Source organism: Equus asinus, chromosome 13, assembly GCF_041296235.1.
Source record: "Equus asinus isolate D_3611 breed Donkey chromosome 13, EquAss-T2T_v2, whole genome shotgun sequence".
NCBI classification, from domain to species: Eukaryota; Metazoa; Chordata; class Mammalia; order Perissodactyla; family Equidae; genus Equus; species Equus asinus.
In genome coordinates, this window is record NC_091802.1 from 40848849 (window position 1) to 40870842 (window position 21994).

Genomic DNA, 21994 nt, shown 5'->3' on the forward strand with positions numbered 1-21994 from the left:
CCAACAGTTTATCGCTTCAAACACTGGGCTGTTTATGCCACACTCACTGCGTGTGCTGTGCTCCGCACCCCCCCCCCCGCCCCCCGCAACCCAGGCTGGGGAGGGAACATGGGTCTATGAAGCCCTGAACATGAAAGTGCTTTACTTGGTGCTTTCACATTTTTTCATCTCTCTTTCCTATCAACAATTGGGACTTTCTGGGGGAGAATGAGAACTAACAGTTACATCTGGATGTTAAGCTGGTCCTTTATTTCAACAAGATGTATTGGGTACTTGCTGTGTGTTAAGCACTGTGCCAGGTGCTGGGAGTATAGAAGAGAACAAGACATTCACGGTCGCCACTCTTATGGTGCTTCTAGTGGAAAACAAACAGGAGATGAAACTAGACGCTGGAAATGGGGATGATGAGCCTATATCACTAATGATAGAGGAAGAGTAGTTCGAGAGGGCTGTGTCTATGCGGGATCATGTCTGGCCTACCCAACCAGGGAGGGAAGGAAATACAAAATTCCATGTTGATTCCATGAATCAACTTAATATGTAGTACAGCAGGCACGATACTGAAAGAAGAATTCAGGTACAAAGTTCCCCAACGATATATATGCAAAAACAATGAAAACTCATTGGAATGCATTGAGTTATTTTCCCGAAAGCCTGCAGCTGTTAGGTAGCAGAACATGACTCAAGTGACAACTCATCTATCTGATTTCGATCTCCGTGGTCCAGCCTCTGCTGTCTTCTTCTACAGTGGAGAACACACGGATGAATACAGAAGGAGAGATGCAGAGATGAGACTCTGTGTGGGCATGCTATACTTGTTCCTGACCAGACACAGAAAATTGATGATGCATTGAACATGCACGTCACAAAATAGGCACATATGCAAGGAAAAGGGATGAAGGGGCATCCATATCTCTAGGTATTGCATGGGGGACCTCGGTGCAACTAAAACAGGAGAAAGTTCTTAGGCACTCGGGTAAACCACTCTGAGCTTAATTTTAACAATGAGGAGGACCCGGTGAGCAAAGTTAATGATGATAAACTTGCCTCAGAAAGACTATCTTAAAATTCGTGATAACCAGTTAGGAGCTGCATTACAGAGCAGGAAGATAATTGCCATCATTAGAGGAAAAAGAATGTGATTTCCTGGCAGAGGCTCTGAAATAGAGGGTAGAGCTGATAAGGGTAGGGAAATGTTCAGAAATGCCATTCTGACTGTACAGTCACAGATGCTTCTAGTGGAGAAAAAGTTCAGGGGGCCTAGAGTGAATGTAACCTGAAATGTGGAGAAACTTTTAAAGTGCTGCCTAAGGTTGGAGCAGACCACCCTGGGTGTATGAATTTTTGATTACTAGACATTCAAGCATTGGAACTGGCCACCGGTTGGCAGGAGGTTTATCAGGATTCCTTCCATGCCTGAGATTCTTTGAGGCCCCTAAGCACTCTCTGCCTGGCCCCACCATTATTTAGTTGATTGCTTACTAACATGTTATCATTCTCTGACATCCATAAGTATTCAAATGCATAATGCTTTAAAGAAAACATACACACCATTGTGATCACTGGCATTCCCTTGGAGAGAAAAATAAAAGATTGTCTTCCAAAAGGCTTTCAGTGCAAACTTCACAGCCTTGATAAAGTTATTGGGAACTGGCCTTGAGCTTTCATACTTGGGGAGACCTGATCGTGTTTATATACCAAAGGTGAAGCCACGTCTTGGAGCAGACTCATGGCCAACCCACAAAGCAAGGACACCTATTTGTGAACTTTCAGGAGAATTAAACTGTGACAGGAACTTTTCAACCACCACATGAGCAAGGGATCAGTATGGAAGTTAAAGGAAGCAAACGTTGGATGGCATGTGATGCATCCATTTCACAATAGGTCTCACCAATGGATCTTGAAAACTCACAGTCCTGTGACTAACTCTCCCTCTCCCCTGAGCGGTGCTCGTCTGGGCACTGCCCACATTTATCTCAGCGCTCATCTTAACTCTGAGCTTCCACGGTTTCCAACACCCTCATTTAAGTTTTACATTTTTTATATCTTCACTAAGATCTGAATCAATTCCTCAGACTTTAAAGATATCCTGCTTTTTTTTTTTTCATGTTGACTTTTTTTAATTAAGATTATGATAGTTTACAGCCTTGTGAAACTTCAGTTGTACATTATTGTTAGTCACTTGCAGGTGCACCCTTTCACCCTTTGTGCCCTCCCCCCACCCCCCCTTTCCCCTGGTAACCACCAATCAGCTCTCTTTGTCTAAATGTTAACTTCCACCTATGAGTGGAGTCATACAGAGTTCGTCTTTTTCTATCTGGCTTATTTCACTTAACATAATATCCTCAAGGTCCATCCGTGTTGTTGTGAATGGGACGATTTCATCCTGTTTTATGGCTGAGTAGTATGCCATTGTATATATATACCGTATCTTCTTTATCCAGTCATCAGTTGCTGGGCATTTAGGTTGCTTCCACCTGTTGTCTATTGTAAATAATGCTGCGATGAACATAGGGGTGCATGGGACTTTTGGAATTGCTGATTTCAAGTTCTTTGGATAGATACCCAGTAGTGGGATGGCTAGGTCATAAGGTATTTCTATTTTTAATTTTTTGAGAAATCTCCATACTGTTTTCCATAGTGGCTGCACAAGTCTGCATTCCCACCAACAGTGTATGAGGGTTCCTTTATCTCCACAACCTCTCCAACATTTGTCACTTTTTGTTTTGGATATTTTTGCCATTCTAACAGGTGTAAGATGATATCTTAGTGTAGTTTTGATTTACATTTCCCTGATGATCAGTGATGATGAGCATCTTTTCATGTGTCTATTGACCATTCATATATCTTCTTTGGAGAAATGTCTGTTCATGTCCCCTGCCCATTTTTTTTTTTTTTATTAATGTTATGATAGATTACAACCTTGTGAGATTTCAGTTGTACATTTTTGTTAGTCATGTTGTGGGTACACCACTTCCCCCTCTGTGCCCTCCCCCCACCCCCCCTTTTCCCTGGTAACCACCGATCAGATCTCCTTATCAATATGCTAATTTCCACCTATGAGTGGAGTCATATAGAGTTCATCTTTCTCTGACTGGCTTATTTCGCTTAACATAATACCCTCGAGGTCCATCCACGTTGTTAAGATATCCTGCTTTTTAAGGTGACTTTACATAATTTGGTTTTGGTCCCTTTTAGTGTAGATTTTGAGTCTTGAGTGATATCTCCCGGTGGTCCTCACTTGTCATGCCTCCTCACTCGTACCACTGCATTGTGAGAAACCATGATGATATTTATGTTTTGGCTCATTTCTACCATATCTGTTGGCTATTTATGATATTTCTAATTGTATTTTGGGATGACTTGGGGTTTATTCACCTTTCTCTTCTGTTCCAAAATATTTTTAAAAAAGAATCCTCAGTGATGTAGCGTTATCATCAGAACGTTGTATTGATCTCACTTCTTGTGTCTTTGTTCACTCTCATAACCTAACGTTACTAACTTGTTATGAGTGGCACAGCCATCATGCTCCTTCTCTCCCTCCCATGAGTTACACTAGTGATTATATTATAGTCAATTTACTCTTCTTATGATTTGGATCCAACATGAAAGTGAATCCCTAGATTAGGGCTGTAGCGCAATGTAACACTGTTATGGGAAGAACAGATTAATTTCAGAAAACCAGTCTCAATCTTTGTGTCCTCCATTCAAAGTAGGAACGCTCAGCTCTTTCACCACTGGAAACGTTCTTTTTGGAGTCTCTCCCACAGTACATGATTCAGAAAGTGCACCTTGGGATTTTTCTTGTGTATGTGCTTGAAGCAAGAATGAACGTTAGATTCCAAGCCCAAACTCTGGCATAGATTTCATTTAATTTAGGGAGAATGGGAAAACTTTCAGAAATAACAACAAAAGAGGTCACAAAATTAGTCACAAATTAGTCACCAAAGAAATAGGAATCTTACAGGCTTGGCGGTAACACATAGAAAATATAGGATCAATTATCAGAAGTAAAATTATAATGATTCCCACTTAAATTAAAAAAATCTAGACCTTCTTCTAGGAAAATAAAGGGTATTCTGCAAATAGAGAAATTTAGAATATTAAGAATTGTCAGTTTTAGTTGATCAGAGAGTTGATTACAACATTTCAGCCTCTTTGTGTAGCCTTAGCGCTGGTGGTTGGAGAGCTTTTGTAAATGATGACAAGACCTTCTTTCCTACTGAGATTCCAGCTCAGTCCTATAATATTTCTTTAAAAATCATATCCTCAAGGCTGAATGTTCAGGTCCTGGTAACTGTAATTTCTCGATATTTCTACATAATAATGTTTTTCCCCAATTGCTTCATTATTCCTGTTTCCTTTTACCTACCTTTTATGATAACTTTGAATGGTCTTTCTAGCTATAACAGGGCCTTTCTGGTTAATTTCCTAATAATCCCTACTCATCTTAAAAACTCAGAAGGATATGAGCCCTGAGTCCTTTAAATACTTCCCTTAGGAAAGCATTTTACACACTTGCAAAGTACTTCCAATCTCTTCCCAGGTCCTGTGACCAAGGCCACATTGATAATTTTATTTGGATACAGAAGATCATCTGAGGTTGTCCACGGTTTAGGACAGAATAACTGAGCCGGGTTTTATAAGATTAATCACAGATCTTCATTGAAATTGTCCTTTCATTCCCATTTACTAGTTCCCCACACACCCACACCATTGCATTCAGGCTTCATGGGGAGTGGGGGTCACCTTATGGTTAGAAGGCTGATCTTAGGTTCTTGATTCCTTTTGTTATGAGGCTGAGTTCCTAATAATTCATTCATAAGTAGGGACTAAATTAAGTGGAATAAAAGAGGCTCAATTTATAAATCTGACATAGTTGCAAACATGGGCATGTTTCATAATGGATGGTGTGGTTCAAACACAGGTCTTTTGCCTTTGCTCCTCAAATCCCTTCAGCATTTTGGTATCTGTGCCTGCAGTCCACTGCTCTCCCTCTTCCCGGTCCTTTGATGCCTCAGATCTCCAGTCCCTCATCTGAGATGCCCAGGGAGGCTCCGCGGCTCCTTAGCTTCTGCCAGACCAGTGAATCAAACCCAAAATTTTAGGTTGCCCTCTTCGTTTTCCCTCTAGCCACTCTGCTGCCTAGAACTTATGGGAAGATCTGAAAGAGTCTACAAAACGTGTGTCCGTTTACAAATGTTAGTGGAAACTAGGCCCTAGAGGGCCCTAGAGACCCTGTCTAATCTCAAAACTGACGTAACAATCTCTTCCCAGTCCCATTCTGTCCTGATACCACGAAGATCTCTCAAGGAGAGGCCTTTCCCAGGAGTAGAATCCTGCGTTAGCTCTCCCCAGGCCTTCTCCTTTGAGGATCCTTGATTTACAGCACCAGAAAGGACCGTTATCAGTCTCTTCCTTCATGCCCAAGATATACTTCAAAAAAGCCATGGGAGTGCAGATAGTGTAATTCGATAGGGAAAGAATGCATGTTTCATTTATCCTTTATTACCCCTGTGTTCACGGGGGTCGTAACCTGTCCCCGGCCAGAAAGCCTGCAGACCCTCTTTCTAAACAGAAGCATTCCTCATCCAAGATAAGGGCATGATAAAAACCAAGTTCTTCAGCCTCATTCGGATTCTTGCTTAGACCAAAGATTAAGACGGAAAAGGGCAAATTTCTGTGATCTTCTAGCTCTTAAGGATGCTTCTTAGCAGTCAGCCCAGTTCTTCCTAAGCATCCCCTCTAGGTGCCCCATAGTAACAAATATAACAAAGCACAAGTATACTTAACGTCTAGAACAAACAACGAAGTAAGGCCAAAAAAAAAGAGTATTTTTTTCTCACACAAATAAGTGATTATAAGAAGAAATAAGATTTCATTTCAGATCCACTGGGAAAATTATGCTTGTGACATAAAAAGGAGGACTTCTCAATATTGCTTATGTGTGCAAAGGTAATATTTGAACAGAATTGCGTAGAAAGAAAATTGGAAAGAAGAATTAATGGTCCCAAATGGGTGCTATGTTAACAGTGTAGGAGAAAATTTAGTTTCTCTAAATGCGTCCTAGTTTTCTGACCTCAGACAAATTACTTCCCAAACACTGAAACACCTGCCAAGGGAGGACACTGAACACTTGCTGGCAATATTTGAAAATCACGGAGAATCTAAGACATAAAGAGACTGGACGAGTATGAGCATCAGAGATATTTTTCATACCATCTGAGTTGACTGGAACAAGGAAGAGCCTCTCTCAGGAAGTAGTGAGCGGCCCGATATTTGCAGTATGTGGTACCAGGGTTTCAAGTACAAGAGCTGTTTGGCACGCTGACCCTCCAAATAACTTCCAATGTTCATGAAGACTTTTAACAATCTATTTCTCAGCTATTGCACCAGTAGCTAGTAGACAGTAGGGAATTTATTATTGTTGTTGTTTGTAATCACATTTATACAGTTTTCTGTTTTTCAGAATATAAAATCACTGCTTTCTCCTCTTTGTCTTTGCTCTAAACTGGTAAATATTAACTTTCTTCATACAAGTCTGTCCTCAGAGAAGCACACCTGGTGCATCCATGGCAGTTGGCCACCCTTGCATTAAGTGACTTACTCTCCCTTCCCCCTCTTTCCTGGTAGTTCAGGTCAATGGAGTTAACTCCTTTCCTGAGGGTTTGAGATACGTGTAAAACAGGCTACTTATATATCCCTCTGGTGGAATAATAGGTTATCAGGAAATAACAGAACTTACTTTGAAAAAACATAACATAACATAAACATTACTTCATTGCCCTTGTTGAAAAGTTAGGCTTCCTGGCCACTAGTGATAGTTTGGGATTAGCTAATGAGTGTCATTAGAAATTGGATAAGCATCCGATTCTGCATCCCCATCCTCCACCCCTGCTGACTGTCTGAATAATTGGTTAATTTTTTCACCTCTAAAAATGTCTTCCTTTCACACTTCTTCATTGTGTTCATAATTTGTTTTCTACATCTATGGTCATTTGAATTGTCTTCTTTGCAACCATGTCATTTGCCAATTTATCACCTAATAAACTCTACTTGTCTTGTATATCCTTTTGTGACCTAGATTATGTGTACACAGTGTCCTCCATAAGCCCTTAGATTTAGAGATCTTTTATATTTTACAAAATTCTTCCACGTCTATTCCCACACCACAAAGGCAAGAGGCCAGACTGTAAGGCGTTGGGCTCAGATTATGGACCCCATCCAGGGCTGCCTTTGACTGTGAGTTAGGAGCCTGGCTAAAGTGCAACACCCTGATTTTGTTTGCAACAGCTCTGGACTATTCATCGTAAAATCACTATCATCAAATATTTCTCCAGCTCCAGCTAGGTTCAGGGCATTGCCAAGAAGCTCCTGAGAAAGTGAGTTATAAGAGAAACTTACTTCCTGATGTCATGAGACTGTTATTATAAGATGAACCTATTTACATGGGAAGACTGATGAAATAGACAAAAATAACACCAAATATCATATACCACAAACATATTCACATGTTATGTCTGGGATTTATAGGCTTTTTATACACATTTTTTGGGCCATTGGTATGTCTCAAACGTTACCTTTCATTGTATTTTCCTAATTCATAGACACTGGGATGGCTCCCTACTGATCTTTGGTTTCAAAATTGACCTTTATGAGGTTACTCAGTCATCACACAGATTCTCTTGCCCCTAATTTTCTTTATCAAAGTCCATTATGCCACTCTCACACTTGGGATCACCAAAATAAAACAAACAATGTGTAGTTTTTGCTCTTTGGGAATAGAATTTCTCAGGACAAGTCTGATGAGTACCCTAGTTAAATAGATATCAAGACGATCAGAAAAATGACAGGCAAAATTTCATTCTAAAAGGCACTAGGAGAAAGAATGGCTCAAGTTGTCTTAATTCCTTTTTAAAATATTTCTTGTGTGTGATTGTCATCTTAATGCCTTTTAAATACTTTCCAGTATATAAAAAATACCAGAGAGAGTTATAAGGAGCTGTCTATTAGGATGGGATTGAAAGAGGCCAAGCAGGGAATATGTTAGTTTGAAGCATATGAAATTTTCATTTTTATAAATCAAAAATAATTGAATATCTGAGAAGTGACAGAAGTGACTCATACAGGAGAACGGATGCCAACACATTCAAATCCCAACAAATTTCCTGGTGAGGGCTCAGATATCTAACTTAAAGAACAGTTATATCTAACTTAAAGAGTGATTATATTAGAAAGTACTTATTAATTAGGAAGAAGGTTTCGTGAACTGGGCATTCAACAGGGATGGTACAAATCCATGAGAAAAATAAAAGAAGCTCCAGACGCTCTGAGGCTGGCAAAAAACAAAGACAAAAACCCACAAAGGAAAAAGAAAAAAAAACACAATGAGAGGTATGTTTTTTATAAAATGATTGTAAGCAACGTAGGAGGCCATCAGATGGGACAGAGGTCTATTACTTTGTGTTGATAATCTTGCATTTGTGCTTGAGATATGGAAATCAATGTTCCTTTTTCTTTCTCTTCCACTTTTCAGACGGGGAAAACAACCAACCATCTGTAAAGGGAAAGAGAAACCCAAGACGAGGGCACAACATACAGAAACCAGCAGTTTGTCCCACGGGAGAGGGATTCATGTGGTGCTGGGGGACCAGGGCTTTCCATTTTTGTTGATACATTGTTTTCCCCCTGAAGCACAAATTATTTTTATAATAAAAGAAAAGTGAAGATTGTAATGTTTCCGTCTGAACCAAATGAGAAAACCTGCAACAGTGAGAGGGAGAGAGATTTTAATTTCTTTTGATCTGAACAAGGAGATCAAGCTTATTTCAAAATAACACCAAGAAATTTAATATGACATAAGCTCCTCAGTGTGATTGCTGCTAAATTTTCTTTTTTTTCGTTTGCATGATGCATTTGCCTCTACCCCTCACCTAAGTCAAGATCCATGAGCTATCAACATGTCAGTATCTGGCAAGGAAAATCCAGGCTTAAAAGGGGATCTGCTCTCTTTAGTTCCCGCTGAAACCTAGGAATGAGATAAGATCTGAAGTCTCCCTGTGGAATGTAGCAGAAAGAATGTGAAGCCTATGCTAGAAAGACTCTTATTCGGTGTCTGTCTTTTCAGACAACAGGGGATAATCAAATTGGAAAAATGACTAAACATTTATAAGGACAAATAGATTTCACAAACACCTAGATTTTCTAAATAAGTTCACATATGCATGCTGTGCACCTTATGTCTCAGAGTCCTTAGAAACTAAAAGTAAACCACACCCTGATATTTGAGGAATCTTAGACAGCAAGAGACAACGAATGTGTTGAGACAAGCAAACACCATTCTATTTTCAAGTAACCATACACCTATAAGTTTGATCTCATCTCAGAAAGATTCTAGAATGAACTGTTCAAAAGATCCTTTGTGAACCCCTAGAAAGAGGTGGAATAGTAGACCACTCAGACCAAGTCATGTCAAATAATTTAATTTTTTATTTTTGCTAGATTAGTTGATCAATGAAATTCAGTAGAAAATGAATCTGGATTTCAAGAGGGCTATTGATAAAGGATCTCATCTTGTGAAGAGAGTGCAGAAATATGGGCTGAATTCAATGGCAACTGCCAAGACATGTTTCATTTCCAGTGACAGCATCCACTTCATACAATAATAATAAGCACTTGACCCCAAACTCCAGCTGAGACCCTAGATAAGAGATGTCCTAGAGGGACATTTGGCAGACAGCTCAGGGCAGGTCCACTGGATAGTCTTTTCTGCAGATACTCGAAGCATCTGGAGGTTACTAGGGAGGAAGCACTATGGTTAACATAAACTCAAATTAAAGAGCCGTATATCTGAAGTTGATATTAAACCTGAACCTGAAGAACTCTGTCTTCCGTGCAAAGACAATAAGGACATCAGTATGACGAGGGGAGGAGTATGAACTCAGCAACAGGCATGCAAAGGCGGGAGCAGGGGATATCAACAAGAGGGACGAGAAAACCATTTGAGGTGTGACAGAAGTAGCCCCTACAGGGGGACAGATGTCACCTCACTAAAGAGAGACTTAGTCATTCAAATCCCAGTGAATTTCCTGATGGGGGCTGAGATATCTAACTTAAAGAATAGTACTTAATTATGTCATCATGCAGACGTGACCTAGGGAAAATATGGGCTATACTCAAAAGAGGAGAGGACTCTCCACATCCTGGGCCAGTTAGAAAACAGCTAGATCTTGAGTTAGGCTCTGATCATGTCCCTTTTAAAGGAATATTGAATAATTGGAAAGCGCTTTGAGGAGGGCAACTATCCTGAGAATGGAACTGAAATCGAAATCATGTGATGAAGAATGGAGATATCCGGTGATAATTATCCTAGAGAAAAGAAGACCTTTGGGAGAAAGGGATGCCCCAGTGGTCTCTGAATATGGAAACATCTGTCTGCAGATGTATCTTCTGTGTGGCCTTATGGAGTCAAGAAACAAGACCAATCATGAGAGTTATAAATGTTAATTTAGGCAAAAATAAGTCAAAACTCACTCTTGGAGCTGCCCAGAGAAGCAGTGTTTCCTCGGGAGGTGGAGTGTCCCATTCTCTGGAGATGGTCAAGCATAAACTCAAATAAAAGTAATAGGAATGTCACAGAATGATCGTGTAAATAAGTTGGCGATTTGGCTAACTGATTTGCAAGGTCCCTTAAACCATTATGATTTTATGATATCAATGATGATCCAGGCTTTGTTGCCCTGAATTTTGCCCAAGACGCTCATCAGAGTAGGAAATCTACTTCTCAAGGTGGTTTTGCCACTAACAAAATCACTCTCCTATTTCATCCTTCAAAAACATTAGTTGCTTTGGGGCTGGCCCCGTGGCCGAGTGGTTAAGTTCGCGCGCTCCGCTGCAGGCGGCCCAGTGTTTCGTCGGTTCGAATCCTGGGCGCGGACGTGGCACTGCTCGTCAGACCACGCTGAGGCAGCGTCCCACATGCCACAACTAGAGGAACCCACAACGAAGAATACACAACTATGTACCGGGGGGCTTTGGGGAGAAAAAGGAAAAAATAAAATCTTTAAAAAAAAAAACATTAGTTGCTTTGAAGTTCACACCATCAACTTGTACTGCAATTACCTTTCCTTTTGGCTGTTCTCTATCAGTTTCCAGGCATTTCCACTCATTCACTTGTGGATCACTGTCTTTCTCACCTCCTCTAGACCTGTCTTTATGTTTAGTGAATTCAACTTCCCTAAGGATAATTCGTGTAACATCTTGACCTCTCAGTTGCTTGACTTCTTCGTCGGCCATGAGCTTTTCTCTCATCCCATTCCAGACACTCATTACGAGGATAATTTCCTGACCCTCATGAGCACAAAGATGGAATCAATTTGATGATCCAAATGAGAGATCAACCAGTCTATTTCTTTTAATAATATTTAGCACATTTAGTCAACAGCTTCCTACAAACCATCCTTCAGAGTCTTAGAGAATATCATATATAGTAATAGCGAAAGGATCTTTCTTTCTCAATTATACTCATTTTTGCAAAACCAAAGTACTACAAGCCCCAGGGAAGAATATATTCTCAGATTTTGGGAAACTTGGCTGTACATAAAAGCCCACTCTCCACACCTGACACCATGATGCATTTGTGCTGCAATCATTGCTGCCAGCCCACCTGCTGCAAGACCACCTGTTCCAGGGCCACCTGCTGCCAGCCCACTTGATGTGGGTCCAGCTGCTGTGGCCAAACATGCAGTGGGTCCACTCTCTACCAGCCTTGCTGCAGACCTAGCTGTGTCCTCCCTCTTGGGATGATCCCTCTCCAAAACCAGTCATCATGCTGTGACGAGCCCAAGTCACACAGAAATGCCACATCTAGGCACTCTGGTTGACAGCCCCAGCTAAGCCCAGCCTTCAAGTCATTCCGGCCCAGGTACCTTACATGTGAGTGAAGAAGCCTCTAGATGATTCTAGCTCCTAGTCATTTGAATATTTCCAACTGATGTCCGAGACATCATAGATTACAGACAAGCTATCACTGCTGGGTAATGTCTGAATTCCTGATCCAGAGATTCCATGAGCATACTGGAAACTGGAGAAAGGAGAATCCTTGTTAGGCAGTGACAGAAGGTTCAACGACACTGGCACCTGCAGTTTTGTGGAAAGTAGAAAAGCTCCTGCTGAATTGAGTGACCTAACTAAGGAAATCTCCAAGTAAAATATTGAAAGTATTCCTTGGTTTCCTCTTGCTGCTTATAATGAAACGTGAGAGGCGAGAGATAAATTGACCGGAAGACTCATAAACAGAAAGGATTCTGAACTTGATTGTTTTGAAAATTCTCAGCCTCTTTAGATGGCAAATGATGGTAAAATTAAGAAATGACTTCCAGGAATATAGGAAATCCAAGGCACTGACAGTGAGCATGGTACAAAGGTGAAGCCCAGGTGTGACGATACAGTCTTTTAAGATCTGAGAAAGTCGAAGGTTAGGAAATAAGAATTTTCATTTCAGAAATGAAAAAAATTAGAAAAAATTGGATACAAAAGCCCCTCTAAAGATGTTAAAGGAGTGCTTCACAGATCCTCTCACATAAAACAATGGAGCTCCCAGAACCTCAAGGGCGTTGTCCTCACCTATCACAGCAGGGACTTGAGGTCAAGAAGGGTTTGTCTCAAAGTGATTTGTGGAAGTGACTTTTGTCTAATGAAGTAAACCCCAAGATGATTTGCAAGAGAACCACAACTCTCTTATAAGAATTATTTATGCAAAAACATATCCAGCATGACAGAGGGGTACGGAGACACTGCAGAATGAGAAGTCTTTGGACCCCCAGAAGTGCACAGGCAGAAAATAGGCTGAGATTGCTGCTCAGCCACAAACTCATCCTATTTTTCATGAAAAAGGATGGATGATTCAGAGGTCAGAACCAAGAGTCTAAAGGGCTGAGCCGACAGCCATGGAGAAGTATTCCCAGACACTGAAACCTCATCAAGGAACTTCCAACATTTGCCCAACAAGATTTCAGAATTGAACCAAAGACTTCTTTCTTCCTCTCATTTTCCCCTTCTAGAAAAGGAATGTCTACAGCAGTTATCCAATGCTTGTCCCATCATTGTATGTTGGGTGTATGAGAGCCAGATAACTTGTGTCCAGTTTCACAGGTCCACAGATCTAGAAGAATCACACCTGAGGAGATTCATCCACACTTGGACCTGATTTCACTGGTGAGATTCTGGACTTTGAGGCTATGCTGTCGTGAGATGAGATTTGGGGGGACTTTAGTGGGGAGGGAGTGCATTTAGCATGTGAATTACTGTGGGGGCCAATAGGCAGATGAGTAGGCAGCCTCTAAGATGCCTTCCCATTATCCTACCTCCTGGTGTTCACGCCTTTGTGTAGTCTCCCCTTGTGTGTGGGCTGGATTTACTGACTTGCTTCTAACGAATAGAGTACAATGAATGGGGTGGGATGTCACTTCCAAGATTAGAATGTAAAGGGACTGTGACTTCCATATCTGCTGCTCATTCTCTCTCTGGCCACTTGCTCTGGGAGAATCCAGCTGCTACGCCATGAGGACAATTAGTCAGTGTATGGAGAAGTCCATGCGGCGAGGAGATGATCTCTCTAGCCAACAGCTGGTGAGAACCTGTGGCGTGTCAACAGCACAGGAGTGAGCTCAGAAGTAAATCCTTACCTGGCCAAGCCAGGAAATGATCGCAGCCCCAGCCAACACTCAGCACCTGCCTCCTAAGAGACCCTGAGCTAGAGGGACCCAACTCAGCCACACCTGGATTTCCAACCTGCAGAAACAGTGAGATAATAATTGATGGTTGTTTTCAGCCACTAAGTTTTGGCGACATTTGTTAAGCAACAATAGATTACTAATATAATGAAACAGATCCATATATCAAAGTGCAATTAAAAATCTTTTACTCCTAATAGTTAATAAATTATCATATTATTAATTATAAATTGTAATTAATAGTGAATAAATAATTATATTATCAATATAAATCTTTATTCTTAATAAAAATTCTATTCTTAAAAGTGATAATGGAGGAAAAAAGTATATTACGTAATTTTACAATCTGTATGTAAATTCTTAAATTTCTAAACCCTAATACTGTATGTTGTTCAAACACTTCAGAAATATTATACATTGTTTATATTTTTATATAAACAAACAATGACTAGAAGGGTGTACAAGGTTGTATCTGAGAAAAGAAGAAGGTAAATGAGACTGGAGAAGAGTACCCAGAGATTTCAACTTTATCAATAATGTTTTATTTCAATTATATTTTCTAAATCTCCAAAGCAGATGTAAGAAAATATCAATTCTGGTGGTTAGGGCTTGTAATATTTTTCTCAAAACTTCCCTGAATTGTTAAATTTGCTCCCCTACCCTGGACATAAGTGTAAATAAAGATTTAGTGATAAGCATGTTCAGGCTCGGCAGAACATGGTTCATAAGAGAAGGTTCAGATGTTTTCCGGACAAGTTCTAGCAAACCTAAGAGGAGCTCGTAAATGCTCTCATTTAAGCTGCTGCCAAGCACAGGAAGAGGTACAAGCTTCCTGGCACAGCTTTTACCCCCGACGTAGCTAAAACGTGCAGTTTCATGTTGGCAGATGGCCAGTGAAAAAACATTTGCCAGTACAACAGAGAAAACCATAATTGGGACCATAAAGAGAATGAGATAGACTTAGATGGGTCAAAAAACTATTGCAAAATGAAATTTGGAATTCTTGTTATTTTGAGAATTCTAATATTAACAAGCAAATTACTTAAGGAGATGTAACTCCTTGAACTTATAAAGTAAGGAACATTTTTGAAAATTCTGTTCAGGAGTGAGATAAGATGCATCCCACTTCCCAAAGCCTCATCCTCCCTCCAGCATGACGGAACTCTCCATGAAAAATGTGAGAGAGAGAATTTAAACATGGCATCCATCAAAATGTCACTTCTGGAAGACTTTCTGTTTGTAGTAATTCTTTTGCAATGTCAACGTCCCTCTCTCTTTTTCTTCCTCGTTTTAATTTTCTTTTTAGACTTCTATTGCAAATAATTGAGCCAATCATATTTCTTATGTGGCACATTATTATTTTTGGTCCATGCAAAGTCCTTCTCATTTATTTCTTTCTTTGCATATTTATATATCAATTAATTTAGTTCCTGCTCTCCTTATGCCCCATTCTCTTCCTATACACAGCTATTTTATTCTGTTTAATGTGTATTCTCCAGCAGACAGCCTTTGGACCTCATCTTCACCATCAACTCTCCTGGGTCTCCAGCCTACTGGCCCACACCACTGATCTGGACTTCCCAGCCTCCGTAATCACGTGAGCCAATTCATTGTAATAAATCTCTCTCTCTCTTTTTCCTTCTCTTCCTCTCTCCCTCTATACACACGAGCGCGTGCATGCGCGCACACACACACACACACCCATTGGTTCTTTTTCTCTAGAGAAACAAGCTAATACAATACTCCATGGAAGGAATTACTGTTTATCACCTACCCACTCTCCTAGTGGTGGACAACAGATTGCCTTTAAGATCTATGTCACCACAAAAATACCACAGTGAACATCCTCATATGTATCTCCCAAGGACCTGTGTGAGAAGTTTTTGGATTTCGGATCTAAATCATTTCGAGACCCAGAGCACCCAATTGAAGGGGGCAGAGCCCCTTGAGGGAGGACTCTGCGCCATTGCTCCAAGTGCTCATTGGAAATCTTCCTCTAAGCTTTCCCCAAAAGTTGGATGGTTTTCTTTCAGGGATTCAATAATTACACACTATTAATACAATTCCCTTAGACTAATTGCTTTAAAAATTGTCTCTCAAAATGTCAAAAACATAGCAAACAAACAACTTCCAAGGATTTCTAAAGAGTTTTTAATTTTATTTAAATTGGCCATTAGGCGAATTGATCATTAAAACCAGCTTTAAGTGAATTAACCCTTAGCTATTCTCCAAAGCTGGAACCTCATATTTATTTCAATCTGTGGCTTCCCTGGACCGTTTCTGTCTTTGTTTTCCCGTCTATTCCCTGTGGGGAAACTGAGGCCACTCAACTCAAAGGAGCTCTTGGTGGTGTAAAGATTGGAAGCCAAGGAATTGTTTGTCCTTATTCCCTTCCAGCTTGAGCATCCATAATTCCAGACCCGAGTTAGCCTTGCAGACCAGTGCAGACCACTGACTTAGAAGACCCAATGTCATTGTGTTCAAATGTAACCTGAAGGAAATCTATGTAGGAGTGTATTGAAAGGAACGAAAGCACTCAGAGTCTTATTCATTATGCCCAACCAGTCACATTTTTATTAGCAGTTGGTAGCAAAGGAGTCTTTTTAAAGACTGAGCAGCATCAAAAGAAACGAAAACTGGAGAAGGCTTTGCTGAAGAGAAGAGAATTGAAATGTCAGGAAATGCAAGCCACGGTGAGGACCATGCTTGCTGAAAGGCTCTCCTTGGTTAAGGAGGGTCTCTTAGCAGCTGGACAAGTTCCCTCGTCAGCACCTGGAGAGAACGTGGGGCTGGAGTCAGAGTAAAGTTAGCAAGCAGGCAGCATCTATGCTCGGCCAGAGGCAGGCACCACGGGGTGGCCGTGAGCTTGTAGACAGCAGCAGCACTCAGAGGAGGTGTGCAGAGTGCTCCCTCCATGAAGTGCTGCCTTACCGAAGCTGGACTCGTGGCTGGGCTGTCAGGAAGTTGGCAAGCAGGGGCTGGCTTTGCAGAGACTTGAGGGAGCTGGTCGGAAGCAATTGGAGCCACCACTGGAGGACTTGCCAAAACCCGTCACACAGCAAGCTGGTTGGCAGGAAGGGGATCTGCAGCCACTTGGGTTGCAGGAGGGGGACCCACCACAAGTTGGTTGGCCAGAAAGCACGGTGCTGCAGGAAGCTCGTTTGCAAGGGTTCTTTACAGAACAAGGGGCCTGGCAGGTAGCCACTGGCTGGCAGAAGAAGGATATGGAAGGAGCTTGTACGCAGTACAGTGGCTCCCACGAGGAGGACACACAGCAAGTAGGATTGCAAGAACCGAACCCACAAGTCGACGGCTGGCAGGGAAATGATTGGCAAGACTTGAAAATGTAGCAGATGGGTTGGTAACAAGTTGATTTGCAGGGCTGATCTTCACCACTAATGGGTTGACACGAACCTGCTTGGCAGCAAGTTGGCTGGCATGAACTAACTGCACAGACGGTTGGTGGGCAAGATGTTTCAGGACAGGATGTCACCTCAGCAGAGCAGGATGGCTGGCAGGACTTACTGTCACAGCAGACTGATTGGCCACCAGCTGCCTGGCACAGTCCAGACACGTAGCCAGGTTCCTGGTGGGATCTTTGTTGGCAGGAGCTGGCCTCACGGCACTTTGGCTGACAACTGGCGGACTCCGAGCAGGAGGGCTGGCTTGAGGGAAGCAGACAAGGAGACTGACCGGTGCTGGATTCACAGGAGGCCGGGCAGGAGCAAATGGGTTGGCAAACAAAACCCACACAAGAAGCTGCTGGAAGGCAGGCAGGTTGGCAAGAAGCAGGTTCACAGCCACTTGGGGCACTGCTGGATGGCTGACAGCTTTTTTGGCACGTGACCAGTTGCCACGTTCTGCTCCTGCAGGAACTAGGCAAACAGATACCATTTTGGAAGCTGCCATCATTTGAGCATAGGGAGATGGTGGACACAGCTGGAATGGCCGTGACATTTCCAGGACAACAGCTGCCCGCCATGCTGCTGGTGCTAACCTTGCTGGGACGTTGCAAACTCAGGATACCTGAGTGAGAAGGACACCTAATGCTTAGGAGCTTTTATAATCCTTCGCTAGGGGTGTTGGCTCCGCAGGGCATCTTTCCTTGTTGTTGTTTCCATTCATTTGCATACAAACATCTGATTAGCAGGCTTCAGGAGCCTGGGAGATGCTGTCCCCACTTTAAAAACTCGTCTGTTGGGTTGGGAGTTTTCTGTGCTGAGTTTGGGTTCCTTGGTGCTTCTGCTCTGGGAGGAGCTGTCTCTTTTACAGGTTGTTCTCCAGCCTCCTTGAAGCAGGCCTGCCCCCACACTAACCTCTCATCAGGAGGCCGCAGCCCAGCCAAAGCAACCCGCTCTTCCTCCAGGAATGCAGTTGTATACAATTCAGACAATCAGGAAATGAAGCTCTGACGCAATTGAGGGAGGAGGATGTCAGAGATGGCAAACAGAAAATCAAGCAGTGCATTCCAAGCACACTTCAGTGTCCATCTCTTTCTAGAACCTTCTTACTTGGCTTTCCTGAAACTCAACTTTACTAGTACCACTAACAATAACAACAGCAAACGCTTCCCTTTATAGCATACTTGTTATCTATCAAGTCCTTGACTACATTTTTCATTGAATCTTTGAAATGACCCTAGCTGGTAGGTGTAATTGTCAACACTATGTTAGAAGTAGCAAAACTAGCTCAGAGAGTTTAAATTATGCAAGTAATAAGGGGTAGAAAGAAGATTCAAACCTAGGTTGGGCAGACCCCAAAATCTCTCATCTTAGCTACCTAAGACGTCCTTAGCTACCTTAGACGTCCTGACTTTGGAGGGGGAAAGAGACTCTAATATAGCAATTGAAGGCTGACCTTTGTCCAACAGCCAGCGTGCTGGCTTGGTGACCCAAGTCCCATGCTGGGGATCATCTGCCCACTCCAGTGACCGCGACCAGCAGCTAGATCAAGCTGATATGAGTACTTCCCCCTACTTATCAATACACCCAAAAGCTTTTAATTTGGAAATTAAAAACTGAAAAATGTTTCATCGAGAAATATTAAGCTCATACTAATGGATTCAACTGCATATGAACTCTAAAAAAACTAAAACGCAACAACCAGAAGTGGTATAAGGACATCGCTGCAAAGCGGTTTTTGTGTTAAATCAGCCTCTTCCAAGAGATATTTGTGAGGGGCTTTCTGATTCTTCCCGCCTCCTCGGGGCTTGTCCTTGCTCTGTGTCACCAACTGACTTCAGCATCCCACACCAGTCCACGTCCTGGCCTGAGTCATCCCAGAGGGGCCTGATGGAATGGAAAGATTGTGGCTATGGGAGCCAGACACGGCTGGTCCTGATTTCTGCCTCTGCTACTGACTCACTCTGCGGGATGTGTTAGCTCCTTACCCAGGTGTTCAAAGTACACAGGGTTCATCAATTGCATTGCTGTTGCTCAGGTTACTTTTGTTCTTATTGGCTGCCTCACAATTATTGAAAATTCTGGGAATTCTGAAAGACATTTTTCAAAATACCAGCTACTTTGAACACCTGGTAAGGAGCTAACACATCCCGCAGAGTGAGTTACAAAATGTCTTCTCGCTTCCTCCTCTTGGCACTTTCTTCACCCTCATCTTAAAAGGAAGAGAAGTTTTTCTGATCAGAATGATGCCTGGAAAACTCCCACCCTGTCATTAAAATGCCTTTCCTCTACCATTGCTTTTTATGTCTCAGCATCGATCACTTCTTTTGCCTTCCATTTCATTGCTATTCATTTTGGCATCTTGCAAACTGCAGGGATCCTTGCCCTATCTTTTATTCCTGAATGTCTACATCCCAAAACTCTTATCTCCCAAGAGTAAATATTTTTGTTCTTACTCAACAGCTCAGTCAAAATGAGAACATGAATATATTTGAGAAAACAATCAATCTGAAAAAGGTGCCAATATCCTATACCCATGCATACCACTTCTGTTGTTTCAAAGCAATCAATTTTTACATCCACTTTTCTCTGATTCTGCTCTTGCCTCCCCTACTCTTCAAAAAACTTCTCAATAGGTTGGTAAAAAGGTACAAATTTCAGCTATAAGATGAATAAGATCTGAGGATCTAATGTATAACCTGGTGACTATAGTTGATAATGCTGTATTGTACAATTGAAACTTGCTAAGAGAGTAGAACTTAAAGGTTCTCACACACAAAAAAAAGATAAATGTGTGAGGTGATGGATGTGTTAATGAACTAGATGAGAGAATACGACATATATATATATAAGTACTGCGTGCTATATATATCAAATTGTCACTTACACTTCAATAGAGCTGAAAAGAAAAGAAACCCCTCAATAGAGAGAACTTTCATTTTGCTATGGTTCAAGGCACTAAAGACATCTAGTGTATTAGCAAAGACTGTTGTGATCACACCAAGAAATATGGTGATACACAAAAAACACAGGCTTTGTACAGAAGGGGGTCTTAGTCATTTGTGTGTAACTTACTAGCTGTGTACCTATCCTGAATTTTGTGTTTATCATTCCCTTGCGAACATATATATTATATACACATGTATATGGTACATGATGTATATATGTATACATGTGTATATGCACACGTATGTATTCTCATACATATGTGTATGTGTGTGTATTTTTGAATTTCAAAAATATATGTGGTCTCTGAGGCTTGTTTACATCAATCAACATTACATTGCTAAGATTCGCCCATGTTGCTGCATGCCGTCATTGCCCAGTCATTTTCACTGCAGCATAATAGTCTATTGTGTGAATACACTAGAATATTATTGTCTCTGTTGATGGTCACTTGGATTGTTTGTCCTTCATATTCTTCATGTATAAAATAGGAGAAAGAAATCTTACATCACAGAATTGTTGTGATTTACATGAATCACTGAGTCTGTGATTCACACAGAGATTCAAAACCCTGGCCAACCCCTCTCTTGACTCGAGAAGGAGATAGAGATAAATCCCAATGGCCTGATGAGACAGTAACTCCAACGCCAATGAGCAGGGTAAGTTTCACTTAGACTTTCCCTCTGGCATTGTCTAACCCAGTGGTTCTGAAACAGGAGTAATTTTTGGCCACACCTCACCCCAAGGATGTTTGCCAATGTCTGGATACATTTTTGATCATCGATCATCTCCACACTCAGGGGTTGCTACTAACGTCTAGTTGGTAGAAGCCAGGGATGCTGCTTAGCATCCTACAATGCACAGGGTAGCTCCCACAGCAAAGAATTATCCAGCCCAAAATGTCAACCGTGCCAATGTTGAGAAGGCCTGGTTTACACCCTCCCGTGCTTAGGATAGCCCAAGCTGCACCTTGAGGACAAGGGATAACCCTTCATTCTGTGCACTAAGTGTAAGGGGTTACTACTTTGCAGAGACTCTGTCCTTAGAGATTGTAGGAGGCTATGTATGGAGTTTACACAAGGAGTATGTCTTACAGGAACTAGGAGAACATAAGCAAAGCTTTTGTGCAAGAAATCCAGGTGAGCTTCCTCATTGTAAGTATGACCCCCCAACTTGTTTTTACCATACCGTGGACCCCAAAGCCATTGGCTTCCTCCACAGTCTCCTTACATCCAAGACCATGCTCCTCCATTCAGTTCTCCACACCAAGGCCAGAGGGACATCCTAAACCCAGGGCTGTTCATATCACTGCCCTGCATATGGCTTCTCAATGCCTTCATGTCAACCCTGCACCAAACCCAAACACCTCTGCCTTTTGTACAAGGTCCAACAAGGGGAAGGCACTATCTACTTATCTGACCTCAGAGCTCACCACTCCTCTAAGCACACCTCTGCCCAAGCCTCGCCTAATGAATAGTACGCTCACAAGCCCCATCCATTTGTATGTGTTTTCTCTGCCTGGAAAGCTCTTCCTTCCTGGTTTCTAACTGGCTAACTCCTACTTGTGCTGAAAGACTCAGCTTCAGTATCACATTCCCCAAGAATCCTTCCCTGGCTGCCCCCATGCCCTGTTGAGATCACAGTGCCCTGTGCTCTATTCCAGTCCTTCGCATAATGGAATGTAACAATTGTCTCTCTTCCCATCTCCCCAGCGGAGAGTGAACTCCCTGAGAGTGGGGACTGAGACTTTTGTCTTCTCGTTCCTAGAGCTAACACAATCCCTGGCACCTAACAGCTGTCTCATAATGCTTGTTGGATGAATGAATGAATAAATGAATGAATGAATCTGCTCTCAAAGATGAAGCAAGTGAGCTGATGAAAATACAGCATTAACATGAGAACAGCGCATCATTT

The 21994-nt window shown here is 41.9% G+C and overlaps 1 protein-coding gene across 1 annotated transcript; it reads right to left on the bottom strand.

Annotated features, from left to right (window-relative positions):
* Positions 1-16288: 16288 nt before the first annotated feature.
* KRTAP29-1 (keratin associated like protein 29-1) lies at positions 16289-17763 on the bottom strand. Its single transcript, XM_014833516.3, has one exon. It carries the CDS (start codon positions 17713-17715, stop codon positions 16690-16692), a length of 1026 nt encoding a protein of 341 aa, XP_014689002.3. The 5' UTR covers positions 17716-17763; the 3' UTR covers positions 16289-16689.
* Positions 17764-21994: the final 4231 nt, after the last annotated feature.

Coding starts and splice junctions, on each gene's coding strand:
- KRTAP29-1 (XM_014833516.3), bottom strand. CDS start 17,715: ATGGCGGGCAGCTGTTGTCCTGGAAATGTCACGGCCATTCCAGCTGTG.